At 34.8% G+C, this 21,638-nt stretch overlaps 1 protein-coding gene across 1 annotated transcript in view; it reads right to left on the reverse strand.

The window, feature by feature from the left end:
• LOC149791825 (transient receptor potential cation channel subfamily M member-like 2) overlaps positions 1–21,638 on the reverse strand; it is a 188,742-nt gene that overhangs the window by 69,918 nt on the left and 97,186 nt on the right. The window contains exons 17-20 of the mRNA XM_089969480.1: positions 19,857–19,969; positions 17,924–18,024; positions 15,352–15,577; positions 5,227–5,301 (exon numbers count right to left, since the gene is read on the reverse strand). Coding sequence (XP_089825606.1) covers positions 5,227–5,301; positions 15,352–15,577; positions 17,924–18,024; positions 19,857–19,969 — 515 coding nt within the window. The remainder of the gene's footprint in view (positions 1–5,226; positions 5,302–15,351; positions 15,578–17,923; positions 18,025–19,856; positions 19,970–21,638) is intronic.

The following is a 21,638-nucleotide window of genomic DNA, read 5'->3' on the forward strand; positions in this document are numbered from 1 at the left end:
CGAGTGGTCCAAAGCACTCACTATTGCGGATCATTGCCATCTCACCTCTGTCTACGTGGGTTTGAGTCTCAGGTTCAGCGAAAGTGGGTATGTGAGAAAGCTTGCCAGTAGCTTCTCGTGGGTCGGTTGTTTTTTCCAGGGTTTTCCCGGGTTCTTCCTTTACTATTTATACTGGCCACCATGAATAGCCTATCTTGTGCTGAAAAATGGTGTTAAACCCTACAACAACAACAACAACAACAACAAAATCTTAATGACTACTAAGTATGGCAAATGAAAATTTTCAAATACTTCTCTTTGGAATTGTTACCCATCAACTATGTATAACACAAGACAATACATATTAACCTATAACTGTATGAATAAACCTGTATTGCTACCACTATTAGCTATGCAAACATTGAAATTGTTTTAAAGGTAACCACGCGAACATTTCACAGTCAACCAATCTGTATCTCTTTGTATTGCAGAATTGTGTCTTGTCTGTGGATTGTTTTATTATGATACAACTTTCTGATTGTGCATGCATGATGCTATATTTAATCAAAATTTTGAATTCATGTTATAAAATTATGATACAACTTTCTGATTGTGCATGCATGATGCTATATTTAATCAAAATTTTGAATTCATGTTATAAATATTTTACAAAATGTTAGACCTGTAAGTTATAATCCATTCAATCAAATTTTGTACATGTAAGTTTTGTTTAACCCAAATTTACACATGTAAGCAAATTATTATTGATTTAAATTTTAGACATGTATGTCATATTGTTCCAAACATTAGACATTTAGGTTATATTGAATCAACTGAACACATGTAGGTTATAATGATCTAGTCTTTAAACATGTACGTCATATTGATACAAACTTTAGACATGTACGTCATATTGATACAAACTTTAGACATGTACGTCATATTGATACAAACTTTAGACATGTACGTCATATTGATACAAACTTTAGACATGTACGTCGTATTGATACAAACTTTAGACATGTACGTCATATTGATACAAACTTTAGACATGTATGTCATATTGATACAAACTCTAGACATGTACGTCATATTGATACAAACTTTAGACATGTACGTCATATTGATACAAACTTTAGACATGTAGGTCATATTGATACAAACTTTAGACATGTACATCGTATTGATACAAACTTTAGACATGTACGTCATATTGATACAAACTAGGTCATATTGATACAAACTTTAGACATGTACGTCATATTGATACAAACTTTAGACATGTACGTCGTATTGATACAAACTTTAGACATGTACGTCATATTGATACAAACTTTAGACATGTACATCATATTGATACAAACTTTAGATATGTAAGTTATATTGATCCAAACTTTAGACAAGTAAAATATATTGAATCCATCTGTACACATGTAAATTATATTAATCAAAACATAAGACATGTAAGTTAAATTGAACCCAACTGTACATGTGCAAGTTATACTGAACCAAACTGTATACATGTAAGCTGTACTGGTCCAAACCATATGCATGTAAGTCATCTTCAGCCCAACTCGAGAAATTTATAATTTACCTTTAACTAAACTGTAAACACATGTAAATTAACCAAAGTTTGGACATGCAAGTTATATTTAAACAAAGCTTTATGCATGTAAATTCAATTTATTTCACCTTTAGCAATATAAGTTATTACTAACCATGCATGCAAGGTATAATTACAGAACTAAATGTATGACAGGTATTGAGCCACTTTTGGACATGTATATTATATTTAAACAACTTTTAACATATACCGGTATGTTATATTAACCATCTTTAAAATTGCATGTTATATTTAACCAAACTTTGAACTGTATGTTAAATTTAACCAAATATTAGATATGTAAGTTATATTTGACCATACATTACACATGTACATAGCTGCCAACCTTCAAGGCTCACAATTAGTGAAAATAGGGATAAAAAGTCATGAATTTGGACATGAATTAGTGAAAAATACGATGACAATAACTCCATCCACTCTGACCGTCAATACTACACTATATCAAGTTCGCAATATAAAACTAAAACACTACATATATGCAGAAATATTTATTTATCAAGACATGATACTGTGGCAGACTTGAACTTCCTCAACTGATTGATTGTAAATTTGTTTTCTAAACAGTTCAGACTTCTTGCCTGCTGGTTGATCTTGGTGACTAAAATTGCTGACAAATTTTCTGCAGCTAAGGAGGCCATAAAGTCTGTCTTATTTTTCCTCACTAGAGAAAATATTCTTTCACTGTCAGGAATGCACAGGAGCTGCAGCACTTTTGGTTCATCCACAGGAAAATCTGGAAGCAATTTTCGAGTCCAGGAACATTTGTCAAAACAAATGTTTAGCATGGTCTCCAGCTGATAAAGGTAGATTGTGTTCGACAAGAAAACTCACAAATAATGCTTCAGCATTGGTAGCCTGCTGGTCTTCCGCCATTGGCTTAAAATATTCCAGAGCTGAAATCTGTGAATTCTTAATTTTCCCAACTTCTACGTGTTTTTTGCAACCGACGTGCTTCCTCACCTCATCTCTGCGATGGCACATGTACTGAGTGCAAAAAAAGCATGATGAATATCAATGTTTAATGGCAGAATGCACGGCCAATTTTTTATATATTCCAAATTAAACTTCACTTTTTGAGTAATACATTTCTTTTTCCTTGGTGGTGAAGACATTTTCAAGATCTTACATGCGATGCTGAACGGTAACTCAAATCATTGTTGGTGACGCATGCACGGAGCAAAATTCCAGTTAGGCCCCAGTTTCTCTCAAAAGCATTTGTAAAACTACTCGTATACATATAAATTAAAACAGGCTAAAATGCTTGCTACCGGGCCAACTGTACTAATCGGCTGTAGATCTACTAATATCGCAACCAGCAGTACTGGACTGTTTTGGCAACTGCGAATATCATGACTAGCACTTAACGGGAAATCGGTTATTTTATTAAAGATAAAATAATTGAGGATTGGAGAATTTGTGAATTTTTGGCTTGTGGCGTGAATCCGTGAATTGCTGAAAAAGTCGTGAAATTCACACCAAATTCTTGAGGGTTGGCAGCTATGCATGTAAGTTTTATTTAACAAAATTGAAGGACTATGAGTTATATATAGTCAAAGATTACAAATGTAAGCTATATTTAATAAAATTCTAGACATGGAAACCATTTTTAGTCAAGGATTCGGTTGAATACTGCCAATTTGATGAAGAATAGCTTTGAGTGACAAAAGCTTTAGCAAATCACTCAATATAAACTTTGACAACACCATGTTTGCCAGTGCTGCCAAAAAAGTGGCAATTATGGCTCACCATTCACAGATGAAACAAACATAACAATTTCTGAGGTAGAAAGTATGTTGCCCGCTTTTCATTGGCAGCAGGAGAGTGTAATAATTTTGTATAAAAGCAGGCTTAAGAAGACATATTGATGACCTAGAACACTGACAATAGAACATAGGTACGGTTTCATCAACACAAAGTAGCATGCACAGTTAGCAGGCAAATCAAAATGATGATCAATGGATCTGACACTCAAATTCAGATCAATTTATATAAGCATAGAGCTGAATATAAACTTTTCTTCAAATCTAATACTAATTATGGAACTACTACATGTTAAATTTGGTTGGTCCAACAATCATTGTCCAAGACCCTGCCCAATGATGATGATCAAGATCGAATGCTGAAAACTCAAACTAAGCTTTAAGGTGTCATCAAAATACAAATGCATGGGAGTTATTGAAGAGAAATAAATTTGGTGAGACAAATATCCAGAACCACAACTCTGTTAAAGATGTTTTGCAAGCTGAACATATACCTTAGCAACACTCACAATCAAACTAAGAGAGTCTCTCATTAAAAGGAATTTGCCTGCTAAATTGATGTAAATCCAATGAGGGATTCGCTCATGTGCAGAAATGCAAGGGCATGATTCAGACAATCGGGGTCAAAAATCTCAGATAAATGACATAAATTTGCTAGACTTTAACTCTGTCATGGTCTTACCAGAATCAGTGTGCATGCCAAATGAGGTTTAAATCCAATTTAAATTAAATCAGCTACTATGCAGAAATTAAAGTGAATGGATCCAACAGACAATAAAAACTAAACATTCATCCAGTATAAAACTTCCTACCAAAATTATATGAAAGTCCAATCATAAAGGAAATGTTGTAAAGAAATGTTTTGGGTGACTGGGACCATCAATGACTCGATTATAATCCCGCTAAATAATGTTGTACCACACTAACAATTGAACTCATATGAATGGAATGCTCACTAAATGAGGCAGAAAGCTAATAAATCAAAAACAGATATAGGTCACATGCTAACTTTAAGCACCATGCTAACCTTCATTGAAATCAAATCATACCTAATTTTTGTGGAACAGAAATGAGTGGATCTGACAGTCAAGAACAATAGCTCTGCTAAATAATCAGAGTTATACCTCTTTAATATTGAAATCTAATATTAAATTAAGAGAATTAATGTGCATAAGGGGTGTAACTCCATTAAACAATATGTAACATTGCTAACGAAGTGACAACCATATTAATAATTACTGGAGCTATCTGGTAGAAAGAAAAGTGTGACAGTCAGGCAATCAAGGGTTATAACTACGCTAAAAGATATATAAAACAGCCAATGTTGCAATTTAATATTAAGCATCATATTAAATTAGTTGAAACGTAAAAGTAATGACTGTATTTATTGCATACAAAATGAAAGTGGTTGAGTCAGTGACTAGTATAACTGTTTAACAATGACTTAGAAATCCAATGATCATCATCAACTATATAGAATTTTGCATTCATTTTATATTTTCCCTAATCCATAGATTTTAGGTTTTTTTTTTATAAATCATCTAAATTTGTCCAGTTCCAGACTATTCTTATTTGGAAATATCTACATATAAAATCCAGTGAATTGTGAGTTGTATAATGGTCGCCATCTTGGTTACAATCCACAATATTTTATGTATCATGTGTAACTAAATGGTGAAATACTGTGAACTCATTTATTATAGTTTATTTTCATGGTTTCACCAAACATAACACTTTCACCGGTGTTCAATTTGTGACTTGGCGAAGAGGATCTATTTGTTTACAAAGAAAAATCAATATTTGTTGTATCTTTACATCCATGATCAGTAACAAACATCTTGTATTGTATTGCTTTGACAGTACCTGTTCACCATCTTCATTCTTCTTGAATGTGATCAACCATGGAATGAGGAATGGAATGGCAATGCATGCCAGCAACTAAAATTAAAAATAAAATTCTATGTTTTGGTACCATATAACGCACATCCACATGTGAAAATGCAGGCACTGCATCTGCAATTGCACAGTGCATCAGATGATTAAGTTAAAACTGTTCATTTATATCATAATAAGAACAAATATATAAACCCGATTTGCCAGCATAATTTCTGACAATGGATTTTGGTCTACCGCATCTGGAGTTGGGTGCATGCAATAAAAAGGTTAATATCAAGTAACAGTGACCTAGTTTAGGAATGCAATAAAGAATCATGTTGTACTTCAGTAGTTAAAACAATGCACACACAACCAGAAGGGTATAGGTTCAAATCCTACCATAACCAGGTCAAGTTAGCTCGACACTTTGCTTCAGTCGTCTAGGCCTGATATAAACTTTAATACTTTGATCTTCTGCTTAACCAAGATTAATCTTACAATTAATTTCATATAACAGTAATTAGGACCTGATTATACGCTGCTTAATGTTCTAAATGTACTATGACAAAGTCTAATACTATGTGTAACATAATCTCTTGGAATATTACGAATTTGTCGTGAAGGATAACATAAAACAGTTAGAAATATATCAACTGACACAAGTGTGTCAGAAACATGGTGAGGCCCTATTTTGTTAACCAAGAAGGACAGGCGTGGAGGCCACGTTCAATGCATTGTTGTACAAAGTGTGACCTTTACAAAGGTGGAAAGGTTAATTGAACATGTTGCAGAAAAATTCTCCTTGCTTCATAATGGTTCATCTCAAGTAGAAAGATATTCATCAAGGAGTTTATGAAGCATAGTCAAATAAAAAAAGTTGAACCAAAACCAAAATGGAAACTTTCTATGACTGTGACCATGATCCCATAAGCATGCATGCATCACAGAATGAATTCTCTAAGCTTCATGCAGATTCTCCCAAGTGAAAACAAAATCCATTATGGATCATAGATGATATTCAGCAAATTTAAAAGCATTAACTAAAAAATGTGTGTATGTATGCATAAGTACACAATTTAAGAATTGAATGAATATTTGTACATGTGATATATATGTTTTACTCTATATATTTAATTTCCGTAACAAACCTAAATGTACATTATATACTTGCTCATGGAAAGTTAATTGAATGCAAATAAAGATGAATCATTCATCTATATTAATGATCAAAGTAAAGAATGAAATTTGTCCACAATATCTACATAGTCAGATTTTTATTCAATGCCCATGACCTACATTGAGATTAATCAGATGATCACTGCAGGAAAACAAAGCCAAAAAAAACAAAGATTGTTAAAATATCATTTGCTTGCTATGGTACTATTCTTCTTTGAAATGAACTCGTCCAAACCATTATACCAGAAAGAAATCAAAGTATGCGGAAAACAAAGCTGTATGATCATTATCTAGAAAGTCAGTTTACGCTGTTAATATTTAACTACATGTCGACTGTCGACTGGTATGAGGCAAACTGGGAGGAGATGGAGCCCGTGACTGAGGCAAAGAGGAAAGCCCTCCTGGCATACAAGGCTGCACCTAGCCCCAGAACACTACAAGCCCTCAGGATTGCAAGGAATAACGCCCAGAAGACCGCCCGCCGCTGTGCCAACACCTACTGGCTGAACCTTTGCAACAGTATACAGACAGCTGCTGACACCGGAGATACAAGAGGAATGTATGAGGGTATCAAAAAGGCGACAGGCCCCCCCAGCTACAAGACCGCCCCCCTCAAGTCCAAGACGGGCGAAGTCATCACAGACCAGGGGAAACAACTGCAGCGATGGGTTGAGCACTATCTCGAGCTATATGCAACCCAAAACAATGTCACTGGAACTGCCCTGGACGCCATTCCAGACCTGCCTGTCATGGAGGAGCTAGACACACAGCCCACCCTGGAAGAGCTCGGAAAAGCCATCGATTGTCTTGCCTGTGGGAAGGCTCCTGGAAGCGACGGCATTCCGCCTGAAGTCCTCAAGAGCGGAAAACCAGCACTGCTCCAGCCCCTACACACACTCCTCTGCCTTTGCTGGGAACAGGGATACATCCCACAGGACATGCGTGACGCCAACATCGTCACTTTGTACAAAAACAAAGGAGACCGTAGCGACTGCAACAACTATCGGGGCATCTCCCTCCTCAGCATCGTCGGAAAGGCCTTCGCCCGTGTTGCATTGGCACGCTTGCAGATCCTAGCCTCCCGCATCTACCCAGAATCCCAGTGTGGATTTCGAGCCGGCAGGTCAACTGTAGACATGATCTTCTCACTACGTCAGCTGCAGGAGAAGTGTCGCGAGCAGCGGATGCCCCTCTACATTGCCTTCATAGACCTGATGAAGGCGTTTGACATGGTTAGTCGGAGTGGACTCTTCAGACTCCTGCAGAAGATCGGCTGCCCCCCACGTCTGCTTGCTGTCATTATGTCGTTCCACGAGAACATGCACAGCACAGTGTGCTTCAATGGCTCAACATCTGAAGCATTCCCAGTCATTAGCGGAGTCAAACAAGGCTGTGTCCTTGCACCGACGCTCTTTGCCATCTTCTTCTCCATGCTTCTCCAGTACGCATTCAAGGACTGCAGCGAGGGAGTGTACATCCATACCAGGGCTGACGGCAAGTTGTTCAACATCACCCGTCTCGGTGCTAAGACTAAAGTCACAGAGGTACTCATCCGTGAATTGCTCTTTGCCGACGATGCAGCCTTGACATCACACACGGAAGATGGACTTCAGCAGCTGGTATGCTGCCTCTCCCATGCATGTAAGGAATTTGGACTGACCATCAGTTTGAAGAAAACAAATGTCATGGCACAGGACACAGACTCCCCTCCCTCTGTCTCCATCAATGGGTACAATTTGGAAGTTGTCGAGAACTTCACATACTTCGGGTCTAACATCTCCAGCTCACTCTCCATTGATTCTGAGGTGGGTGGCAGGATTGCCAAGGCAGCAGCAGTGATGGCCAGACTTAACCAGAGGGTATGGAACAACCCCAACCTCACAGAGAAGACCAAACTGCGTGTCTACCAAGTGTGCATGCTCAGCTCACTTCTCTACAGCAGCGAAACATGGACCACCTATCCAAGACACGAGATGAAACTCAACAGCTTCCACCTGAGATGTCTGCGGCGCATTCTGCACATCCAGTGGCAGGACAAAGTACCCAACACAGAGGTTCTAGAACGCGCCAACATGAACAGCATGTTCTCCATACTCAGCGAGAGGCGCCTTCGCTGGCTCGGCCATGTCAAGAGAATGGACCCAGGTCGCATTCCCAAGGACCTGTTATATGGGGAGTTAGCAGAAGGTTCATGACCAACTGGACGATCACATCTGCGCTACAAAGATGTTTGCAAGAAGGATATGAAGACAGCAAACATCAATGTCAACAACTGGAAGAGCTGTGCAAACAACCGTTTCAGCTGGCATCTAGCTGTCAGGCAGGGAGTTCAAAACGCAGAGGAAAAGAGAAGAATAAAGCAAGCTGAAAAGAGAGCTAAAAAGAAGGATAAGCAAAAGCGTACTTTGGAGCTATGCCATCGTCTCTCGTAGACGGACGGATGCCAAAAAAAAAAAAAAATTTAAGCATTATAAATTTTTGGCATTCACAACACAGTAAAGCCATAACCCAGAATGTAAAAGAATTCCCTGCCACCCACTGGGTGAGATCTTTCACAGTTAGTAATCATTATTGTTTGATTATTGGTGTGACAATGACTCACAAATGTTCCAAGGGATCCAACATAAAACAATACTTCACATGCGCACTGACAACAACTTGGGATTACATTATTCTGATTCAATGTCTTTGGACTTTCAAGAAGTGACAGGTTACAGTAAATTATTAATAACTGAAAATCTGAAAAAATTAAGACCAAAACAGAAGACAATTTTATTTATGAAATATTTGTCAAGCCACTTCCCTGAATACCTATGAGAAAGCACAAATTACATTTATAGATGTGCAGCTTATCCTTTTTAGGTAAGTTAGGGTTTCTTAATGTGAAGATCAATCAATCAATCAATGACTCAGAGGTGGATGAAACTTTTGCTGTTTATCCGGAGTTTACACTCTTTGTCTGCTGCGGTCATTGTGCACTGTTTGTCTGGAGTTTACATTGTTTACTGTTTGTCTGCTGTGGTCATTGTGCACTGTTTGTCTGGAGTTTACATTGTTTACTGTTTGTTTGCTGTGGTCATTGTGCACTGTTTGTCTGGAGTTTACATTGTTTACTGTTTGTCTGCTGCGGTCATTGTGCACTATTTGCCTGGAGTTTGCATTGTTTACTGTTTGTCTGCTTCGGTCATTGTGCACTGTTTGCCTGGAGTTTACATTGTTTACTGTTTGTCTCCTGTGGTCATTGTGCACTGTTTGTCTGGAGTGGAAATTGTTAACTGTTGTACTTTTGTATGAAGTGGACATTTGTTTACTGTTTGCCTGGAGTGATCCTATGTGTACTATTTATCTGGAGTGAACATTTGTGTACTGTTTGTCAGAAGTGGATATTTGTTTTACTAATTTATGTAGTGTTTGTCAGTAGTGAACGTATGTTTTACGGTTTGCCTGGAGTGGAATTTGTTCACTGTTTGTCTCGAGTGGACATTTGCCTACTGTTTGTCTGGAGTCGACATTTATGTACTGTTTGTCTGAAGCGAGCATTGTTCATACAGACAAGAAATAAACATGATGTTCATAGGCACAGTAGATAAATAGATTAAAAACCTTACAACCAATATGTGAAACAATGTCAGATATACATTCTACCATCTAATAAAATGTCCACTGTTGTTGTTAATAAAAGATTGAGATATGGTAAGATTGTACAAATGAGTATGGCAGGTATGTGTCATTTCCATATCTGTAATAAACAACATACTTATAAAGTGTTATATAATGAAATTAACAGGTACATTCTTTAGGCTTTGCCAATCATTTTAATTATGATAAAAAAGGAATATCGTTAAAATGAAACACAATATATAGCCTAGTACAAATAATAAATATAGATTGTTATAAAGACATTAACAAACCTAAACTATCCTCTTAAAAGGAACGCGTTTGTCTATATTAGTCATGCATATATTCTTATAGTGCATTTGAAAAATTTAAATAAATTCTTAAGTTTTGAAGTACTTCTTGTAACGATCAGTTCCCCAAGCTTCATCAAATATCGAATTTGGTCAAATGTGAAAATATGACCCCAGAAAATTGACTCTATCTCATAAAAAATATGGACAGAGAAGCAAGTAGTGAAACACATCCTCTACTACTTTTTTTTAGAGTTATGGTTGTTAGTCAGTTGGAATTTGCAAGTTTGGATAGAAGATTCAGGGTTTTGAAACATGATCTGCTTATAGTGGAAAATAATACCCCAATGTATTTGAATTCATTTGTAATAGATATGATATTTTCATAGTTTTACTCAGTTTGAAAGTATAGTTATCACTGTTTCGTGTCAACAAAAATCATGATATTAGTTGTGTATAGTTATTGTTCAACTTCCATAGTAAAGAATGCTCATAAAAAGTGTTTAAATTTTGCTCAAAAGAGTTTGCATCATGACTAGCAGATTCCGTGTTCATCATAGTGCATTTATACCTCTGCAAAACTATTTAACGGTCATTGAACAACAGTAAGAATAGAACTGGTGAGAGGCCGACCCTTTCTCTAACCCGACAAATGCTATTGGAAACTCTTATTGTTTACCTGTATACATAACAAAGGACATTATGCCTTAGTATAAGTTTTAAATGGTCCTAAAACTTTTTCTGTTCACATTGTTGCAAGCCCCTCAGGCCAAACTGAATCAAAAGTTGTTTTATTCTGAAACCAATAAAGTAGCAAAACAGTCATTTATTTTTTAACTTTGAAATTTCTGGCAGTGCATATAACACAAATATATTGTCCTCTCTTGAGCATCCAGCTCTAAATTCAGCTTTATTTGCAAAGAAAATGTTATGTCCACTTAGCAAACCATTATGACATAAGATTCAATACAGGAATAAATAGCTTGCTTAAAAAACTTAAAAATTGTTATTGTGAGGTCATTCTCAGGTTGACTGAGATGATCCCAGCATGTTTGTGAATTGGTCTTATAATTAACCCAAGCCAAAAGTATTCATTTTTACATTATCAAGTATCAGGTCAGTTTATAATTTGTACTAGCTTCCTTAAGATTAGCTTTTGCCATTTGGGAAGGATTCATAATATGATACCTTTTATACGTGTTTTTACATTTAAATCTAAATTTACATATTTGTTATAAACCTTACTCTCCATGTGTACTTGCCTCTAGGTAAATGTAAAACTCGCTGCAAGACCAAATTATTGTTTCACATATTTTATTGATAGTTCCCTTTTTTAAAGCTATTTCTGAATAGACTCAAAAACACCAAATCCCCAGTCATCTTTCAATAACATACTGCCTAGTTGTGTTAGAAACATCATTTTTCATTGGCTATTTGACTCACACATGAGCAGAAGGGTAAAAGTTGGAGTTCTTTTTTTTTTTTGCTAAACAGAGCCATTATTTTTGTATGGAGACCACTCTTTATTCCAGAATGCCCATCTTATCCTTCCTTTTGCAAAGGCTCATCTGTCTGTTTGCAGTTCATACCGGTTTTTATATTTTCACAGAATGGAGTATTCTATTTTCCATCCACTTGGCCTAATATATGGATGTTTACATGGTTGGCAAGTCATTTTATTGTTAAATTTCAAAGTTCCACTTAACAAAGTATGTCCGCCTATGTAGAGTGCTAAAATGCTAAAATTATGTTTTAAAGCTGGCTCAGATATTAATGAATAATTTATAACAGAGATATTCCGAAATGTTGGAGCAAAAATGCTCATATCCCCACAACATGTCTCATTCAAAATATAATGATTATTAATCTTGCACATTGCAAATTATCTGTTATTTATTGATCAAAAAATCTTGCAAATTTGATGCTTGTCAGGATTATATCAACCAGTTGCCAATGAAATCACACAATAGTTATGAAAGTACAAAGCCAAAAAAATTAACCTAGGTCCCTGAAATTATCTTCAGGGTGAGCTGTAGCATTAACATTCCTGTAAGAAGAACATTTTTAGATATTCATATTTAAAATAATAACTTGATCAGGGTAATGAAAAGGAGACTACATGGGGGAGGGGTTGGAGGCCTATACACTGCACCAAAACTTGAGTCTTCATTAATCCTAAAGATAGACTTATTAAATTTAAGCCAAAATATATAATCAGAGTCAATATGAACATTATTTACAGGAAGCAAGATAGAATGTCACAAAAGCTTATGTTCATCTGACTATTATCTAATCATGATTGATGCTATTCATTGGTATAAATGATCAATAGGCACAGTTGTTCTCACACAATGACACTGGCTTTATTGCTCAAGTCCCATAATAATACCATGAAAACTTAGAACAGTTTTGGTTTTTATTATGAAAATTTGCAGCTGTTCATCTTTCTTTTTTGTGTCTTAAACATTTAGATTGTTATCAATTGAAAGACCTATACCTGTCTGGACCCTTTTTAATACAGTAAAACCTGTTATGAGAGACCGCCCCTTCTGCCAAAAAAAGTGGTCTCTCAAGACAGGTGGTCTCTCATAGCAGATTTGTACAAAAAAAACAGTTTCCAAGGTCCAGTTTCAGAACAATTTCAAGAAAAATAACCACAATCACTGTACATATATTCTATTCTTTATTAATAGTTCTTGATAAAATATTGTATGCATTCATCTAAAAACAAAATTATATAGCAATAAAGAATACTTCTATCATTAAACACAAAATCACATTTGCATTTGAAGATCACATATTTTAGCATATGAAATCATTTCTGAATCACTCATTTTCCTTTATAACAACCTAAATTTGTCTTACCAATGTTTAAACTGCTTTTTTGCGAGTGGTCTGCTTTTTTTCACTTCTTTCAGTTACAATAATTATTTTCTCCAGCCTTAAAATTTGTCACTTTTCAGTTAGAAGTTCGTCCATTGTTATTAAGGTTTTAGGTGTTAAAATTATTAGTGCTTAATTGTAATATCGAACGTAAAGATGCTTTTGACTGGGCCGTGGGAAAATATGAACAATCTTAACATGTGCATTGCACTTCTAACAATTAATAAAACAAAAAGAAACAATTATCTCATCCAGAATCAGAAGTCAACGCCTTCATTCAAAGATGACATACAGGGATTAACTCTATAAGCAATGTGTGTAACCCGGTCACACCAGCTTGAATAGAGGACAGCAATTGTGATTGGGATGTAATCACTTAACATTGGGGGAAATACAACAAACATCATAAATCTTGAACACTATCAATCGAATCCCGCAAACGATTCTCTCTTGCTGGTTTAATAGACAATGACCTTATTCACCCCTGGCAATAAGGATTAATTCTATAGACAAGCAATATACGCAACCACTACATCAACTTTGGCACTACAACGGCAATTAGTGACATGTACATTAGCCTGGTTTATAAACTGTAGCATCTATCACCGGTAGCGACAATCCTTTTTTCTAATATTCCTTTTATGTTTTGTTTGTAATCAGAAAAATCATTACTAATCAAGTGGTCGTTGTAACAATTGATTACATATAGGTCAGTGGTGTCTGTCTGTTCTTGTGATACAGTCATTGATAGGGATGCCGGGTCCTACAATAAGGCCAGGAAGCAGACTAAGTACAGGAATAATTAGTCTGGTTCCCTGCTTTTTATGCTCCCTGCGTTGCTCACCCCATTACGAATAGTGGATAACAATGCAGGGAGCATACAAAGCAGGGGACCAGACTAGGAAATACTCTACATATATGTTAGTCTGGTTTATGACAAAAACTATAAAACACTATAGGCATAGCTAAAAACATTCACACACTGGTAGCCAGCCTATTTTTTTAATAATTTTTTAAAATTTAGAACGGTATGACCGGTTGTTTTTACAGGGATTAAATAAAGGTTGGTGGAGTTTATCCTTGTTTTGGCAGTGTTGAAATGCATATTTTGCCAAGACATCGCAGTCGCTGGTCATGTTCAGCTGGTGGTCGCTCATAACAGAGCGTTCATATAACAAAATCGATCCATGCATTATGATTGTGGTCGGAAATGACAGGTGGTTGCTCATAGCAGAGGTTGCTCATAGCAGTTTTTACTGTATAACCTAAATATAACTCATCTAGATTACAACATCTGTTAAAACTTGTGATGGATATTTAATTAATACAGACATATAAATACATACACAAACTTAACATAATCATATACCATCTGATATTTTTCTATGCAAATGTATTGTGTAATACAATTCAATATTTTTTTCAGAATAATGCTGACAAGCACCAATTGAGTATTTTTAAGTACATTTAGGTCACGATAAGTTTATTGATGTAAAACATGGTGTCACTATTCCCATAATTCTGTATCAGAGTGTTATAACAATTACGCAAAACCCGCTAACTAAAATCATTACAGTATTCATATTGAATCAAAAATACGTTCTTCGAGAAACAGCAATTTTACTAAATTTTCCTTATACATAGGGATATATAATAATAAATTTTAGTGTTTTAATCTTACTCAAAGAATATGGGGTTCTTTCTGCCCAAAATGTAGAGCAGTCCGTATATTCACAGAATAATTATCTTTTGTTTTTTACACCAACACTGGAAAGTTAAACTTATGTTTTGCAATGTCTTTACAACAATAAAATTTGCCGGAAAAATAGGGTTATCAGGTCCATGTGATCTAGCTGCAAACACATATATTATTCTTTATATAACAGTAAGTCTCTCTAAACAGTCTAGGTTAAATTGGTATGAACAGTGTGTGTCTAATGCAGTCAAAATATTGAAACTCAAACTGGCATTGAATGTTAGATGTTAACGAATCGAACCAGTACTGCATTTTATCTCTGTTATTTGAATAACTTGTGAAAGGGTGTAAATTGCCTACCTGGTCATCATGACATCATGCCTGTTACCAGCATTAATTATTAATACCATTTCAACTTTAGCTGTAGATACGTGATGCTTTTTTACTAACCCTGAAAGTGCCATTCTCCTGGGTCATTCCTCCCATCCAGATGTTGTTGAAGAGATCCTGGCATGCAGTTTGGGAGATAAACTGCCTGTTGTTTGCCTTCACAGCAATCAGAACACAACTTGTGTTCCCCCATTCTGATAACTTCTTGGTCAATAAGCATTGTGTTTTCTTTTCACCTGTACTGTAACATTCTTTCAAAACACCAATGGCTAAATTCATGAACTCACTGTTTTAAAAATAAAACATTAATTAATGTTAATTAAATGCTATAATTTTTCAAAGAGAGCTTTTCTGATCATAAATCCATTGCACAAAATTTTTGAACTACATATGTGTTCATACAAGAATTAAACTGACCCACCCACATGGTGCAACTGAACAAAGCTTGGTTCAATATGAATTGTAAAATATCCAAGTCAAATATGGTCATAATTTAGTCAAGTTTTGTTAGAAACTTTAAAAATTTAAACTTTAACAATTTTGTTTAAGTACCAATTCACACATTTGGTTTTATTTTATTAAATTAAGTTCATTCAAATTTACTGTACAGAAGTGATATTTCTGAAAAGATAGGACAGACAAGCATTGAAAACATCAAATGACAATCCACAGAATATGAAGAGATATAACAAATATTACGAAAAGTACTGTTCACAGCCCAAGTAGCACTGTGATGTATACATTGAGGTGGTTGAGACTCAGAGTCAAGCGAAAAAGGACATTAGGTGTGCCTACACAAACTGTGCTTATGCTGGTACAGAGACCTAATTGAGGACTGCAGCATGTTAAATGAAAATGTTACTAGCAAATTTTGAAGTAGTGGAAATGAGTTTATCTAAACTCCCTTGAAAACATTAAAAAACATTCAGAAGAAACATACATTTGGTAAACTGTTGCTGAACTATGTTTAGATAAACAAGACTTTCCTGTATACCCATTGTTGATTATGCATATATCAGACAAATGTAAAGTGTTTTATCAGACCTTCAGATAATTATAAATTACAAGCATTCTTTAATTTAATCAAAGATATTCTCATTATTAAAATATCAAATGAGGTAAGGCTATGAAGTAAGGCAATAGTAAGGTTATATCACTTATGATATGATGTCTTGTGTTGCTACATAGAAAATGCATGGAAGCACAATAATAATAAGGCAAGAGAAAAATCCTCAAGATTTTCGACATATAGTATTTGCATATACAGTGTATACAGCGCCCATTAAAAATGAATCAGTGAATACAAAAGAAGGAAACAGTAATATCCTTATTCATTCAACAATAAACCAACAATTACTTCAATAGATTAACATAGGACGTTTCAAGGAATAGTCATTAGCTGCATAATTCTTTGTTTCTTTGATTTATATTTAGAACATGTTAAATTTATAAATATTAAGACCCTTTTCCATGCCTAGGACTTCTTGTGTCCTGCAGAATTTGTGTGCAAAATCTAATGCCAATTTATCAATGGAACACAGATGTAAGTTATTTTCAACAAAAAAAACACAACCCATGTGACCTTGAGGTTTGAATTTTCAACAACAAGATTTTATTACATGACATTTCCATTCCAGAACATGTTAAAGATCTGATAATAAGTCATTTCTTGAAACATCAAATGCAATGAGTTCTAAAAATAAAACTAATGCCTGTCCTATCCCATACATACTGGCCTCTGTGACCTTCACTACTAACCTTTCTTTAGGTTTGTTTTTACCTTTTGTAAATATGTAACCAAAGGTCTGATTGTGGTGTAATGATTCGATCATGAAAGGTGACGTTCAGTGGAAAACTGGACAGATGGGTGAACTGATGCAGAAAAATGAATCAATAAACCCATCTGTCAAAGAAAAAGACAGTTAACCAAAATGTGGCCCAAATTGGACAACATATCAATCACTTGATTCGAACTAGTCAGCAAGATAAATATAACACCAATTTTCCAGGTGAATTTGGTGGAAAGGTGGTTGCTACTTGGTTACTAAAGAAGAATAACATATGCTAGTGAGGCTTCTTAAAAAGCTCAACATAACTCAAACTTGTCATGCAATACTACTACAAAGTTGTATTCACATCTGTCAAACAAGTATTAGATTACAGTTTCAGCCTCACTCCTACAGAAATTATATTTCAGTAAAATTGTGGTCATCTCATTTCATTTGTTATAGTTTCATCCAAGCAGGCTAAATGGTCATTCATACAAAGCTTCATTCAAATCTACATGGAAGAATTGGAAGAAAGGCAAAGAAATGAAATAATGTATTTGTGATTGAATCCAAATGATTAATATCAAACTCATCTCTAAACAACAAATGTCTCAGTTGGTTTGGAGTTCCTAAAAATAACTTCATATTTCAATCGATTCGAATGAACAACAGTTGCTAGCAAAGCCACTAAAACACAACTTTAATGAACATATGTTAAGAGAGATTCAGCAATATATTTAAAAAATGATGAAGCATTTAGGGTTGATATCAAAACTGTAAATGGTAGGGACTCACATCATACAATGCACATTTAACGGAGGCCATGTTAGCTCAGTAAGATTAATTAATATGTTTGATCTTACTTGGTATTTTTGGTGAGTTGTGCAAGTAGCTCTATGTCTTCAGTTCGTTCCGACATTGCATTTAGCAATGCATGTGCCACCAAAGCCGCTGCAATAGCATCCTGTAAAGATAATCATGATGAGAAATTCTTATTACCCGGTACGTAGACACAATAGATATTGTACCCTTGTTGATTTTCATAATTTCATATATATGTATTCATTTTCTTGGCATATTATAATTAAAGGGACAAGTTATTTATACGACTAACTTTGTCACTTGAACCTATCCATACCCCTGTGGACAAGGCTTGATTCATAACTCTACATAACTCCACCCTTAAAGTATATATACTTAGCACTGAAATGGAAGATTATATGTGCATTGAAATGGAAGATTATATGTGCAGTCACCATTCTGGGTGTGTCGTTATCGACCAGTGTCCCACCTATGGTGTCATAACTTTGAAACCATAGTGATACTCACCCAAAGAAACTGTGGCAGCTCAGTAGGTTAGGCACTAAATTCATGACCAGAATGTTGTGGGTTCGGTTCCCAGTATCTCATCAGTCTGGATCAACGACTAAATTTATCACAACTATCTTAAAGTCATTGATTTCTTTTATGTTAATAATCAGATACAGTGTTTCAGAAGGAGATCTTATTAAATTAATTTTTTCTTGCCCTACAAATTAATAAGTACCTAAATATACATTTAGAATTATATGTAAGTAACGGTGCTAAAAAAATTAATTTTTGTAATAATGCTCAATACAAATACAAACAATAATATCAACTGTCAAAATTTACCAAACCAAGTGTGTCAAACTGGATTAAAAATATTCAAGAAAATTAAAATGTCGTATGTTATGCATTCCAAATGATTGCATAAATATGGATATAATATTTAGAGGTATCCACTTAAAATAAAAGTTTTTGCTTGAAATAATTAAATATGTCAAGCAATTCAGATACTTGCACACCATTTTGGTTTGGTTTGGCTATACCTGCTTTAAATTCTTTTGGAATGTTATATTTCTAAAGTCTAGCATCAATCTAAATCTCATCGTCTGCAAGACTGATATACATGCATTTATTTGCTAACAAAGGTTTCATTCACAAGATTGTAATAATTCATTTTTCCAACTAGTCTTATAAATATGTTGATAAATTCAATTTATTATCTACCCGAGTTTTGACTTTTTTCTTGCAGTTTTGTTTTCCTTTGAATTAAATTACTAATAAATCATTACAATCATTGACATAAATTATTTTGCTATTTGCATAACATGTTATATTTAAATGTTTGTATTTTGTATCGTAAACTAACTTTGTTTACCTCTCTTTTTTTGTTAGGTACAACAGATTTTCAACATGGTATTATTAAAATTTATTCTATTGCCTATGAGTAATAAATAATCTTACTTACCTGAGATCTTGATGATATAAGCCAAAATACTGCATCTAACATAAGTTCTGATAAGGCCGCTAGGGTGGTAACAATTAGACACAGCACCACCTCATTTACCAATCAGAGAATCGTATGATAATATAAGCTTATACATTATGTCTATTTAACATATGCGAAATAAGTCATCCCAAGGTCCCTGATAGAAGTTTGATCACAAATACATCTTTATAAACATTGAAAAAGTTCAGACCATCTGCTATCACATCATCAATATAAATTGATGTCCCTCACAATCATTCTCGTTCAATAAATTTTCATACCAAGTCTGATCAAAATCTAGTCAAAATATAGTCCTTGGAATGTTCATAAACCAACTGTTTCCAGACGTGTGATATAAGACAGAAGATGAACACGTGGCCATTCTATAGGCTCAATTGATCTTTGACTTGGTGAGATGAAAGGTTCCATGCAACTGCAGATGGTTCATTCAAATAAATTATACACCTATCTCTCTTATGCTTTGCAAGCTTGAAAATAATTACCTTCCCCTGCAGCCAAAACAACTTTGCCATGTCCTGTCGGTTGTTGAGTACTGACCATAAGAACAGCTCCCGTGCGGGGTTAGCAAACTCAGGTTCTTCCTTGACCTTTTTAGCTTAAAAAAAGTTTATAAAGAAGATAGTAAATGCATCGGATTCCTATGCAATCCCCATGCTTTACTACAGCATATTCCGAATATACACTCCTTCATACCACTAATAGGAATACACCCCCACCCCAGGCAGCGATAGTGGTCATAATGTCAATCGCAATCACATATAGGATACATATTTTTGCTGTTGTTCCATATTAATAAGAAAATATTGAAATACATAATTGTAACTAAAATTGTTTGAGCAGCTGACCTATTGGTCTCTTCTCAGGACCCTAGGGATGGGAGTCAACTATGATGCCACTCTTGCAAATGGATACTACAAGATCAATGTTATCACAAAATGTATGAATTCCCCCCCCCCCAAGGGATGATAAGATGGGTTAATGGGCTCATGGATAGATTGATAACTCATGATTGATGACTCAATGACTCGATTGATGACTTGAGAGCATCACCATATCCTACTCTAGTGTGGGAATAAAAGAGATACAAGTGTATTGACATTTTACGTCTGACTGATATGCACCTAACAGCCAAATGTAAGGGCAGATTACCAAAAACTCTGAGAATTGGGCACCTTCTGTAAATATTTATTGTACTCTAATTTACAGCATATTATGTCATATAAAAAACAATTGTTTCACAAACTCCTTACAGTATTGCAAAAATGATGTTGACTTTGGAGATGGGGTCATTGAAGTTATTTGTGTTATGTTGGATTTACAATGCATTTCTTCATCATTAATCTGGAACTACAGTCCTTTCAGTCAGACTACGATGGTCAATTTATTCTTATAGGCAATATATAATATACAAGATTATTTTAAATGGCATCATATAAAAATTGTCAATTTTGCACCCCTACCACCTAAAGACTGAGTTGCATGCATATATATATATATATATATATATATATATATATATATATATATATATATATATATATATATATACACACACACATATATAAAATTCCCCCTCTGATATTTAGCCATGTTCTTATTATAGTAAAAGAAGAAAGAATTCCAAAGGCCTGAGCTTAAAATCCCCTTAGGCCTGAATACTATGCATTACATCAAATTTGGTTAAATTTATTGAGTCACTTTTGAGAAGTAGTTCAAAAGAGTTACCATATTTAGAATGCTCTCCATATTTGAAAGCAAGTAGTTTTCTATAAAGCTTGGCAATAAGAATGTGAAGTGCTTTCCAAAAGAAGCTGCTTAAACATGTTCAAGGTTTTCTATTTTTAGTACTGACAATTATATTTGATGACAGTTTGGCATCATTTGCAAAAAGGTGAAAATTCTTTATGCTTTAATGCTTTCTGTCACATTTGATCAAATTTTGTTGAGTGGCTTCTTAGAATTCGATTAGAAGATTTTCATTTCCAGTGCCCAAACTTGAATGACAACTTAGTACAGTGTGACCCCACTATAACACGGTAATTGGGAGCCATAGAACCTGACCGCGTTATAGACCAAACTGTTATAAGCGACCAAGTCAGTTAGCTGAAGAAAATGTACCCAAAAAAATCTGGGGGGGTGTAGGTAATAAATGCGGGTGGTAAAATATGTGCTTCATTGACACAGTTACCATCTTAAATTGATGCATATTAAATGAGAAACACACCTGTAGTAAAACAGAGAAGAAATAATATAATAGTTTACTT

This window comes from Sinohyriopsis cumingii, chromosome 9, assembly GCF_028554795.1.
Source record: "Sinohyriopsis cumingii isolate HCF-2022 chromosome 9, ASM2855479v2, whole genome shotgun sequence".
Taxonomy (NCBI): Eukaryota; Metazoa; Mollusca; class Bivalvia; order Unionida; family Unionidae; genus Sinohyriopsis; species Sinohyriopsis cumingii.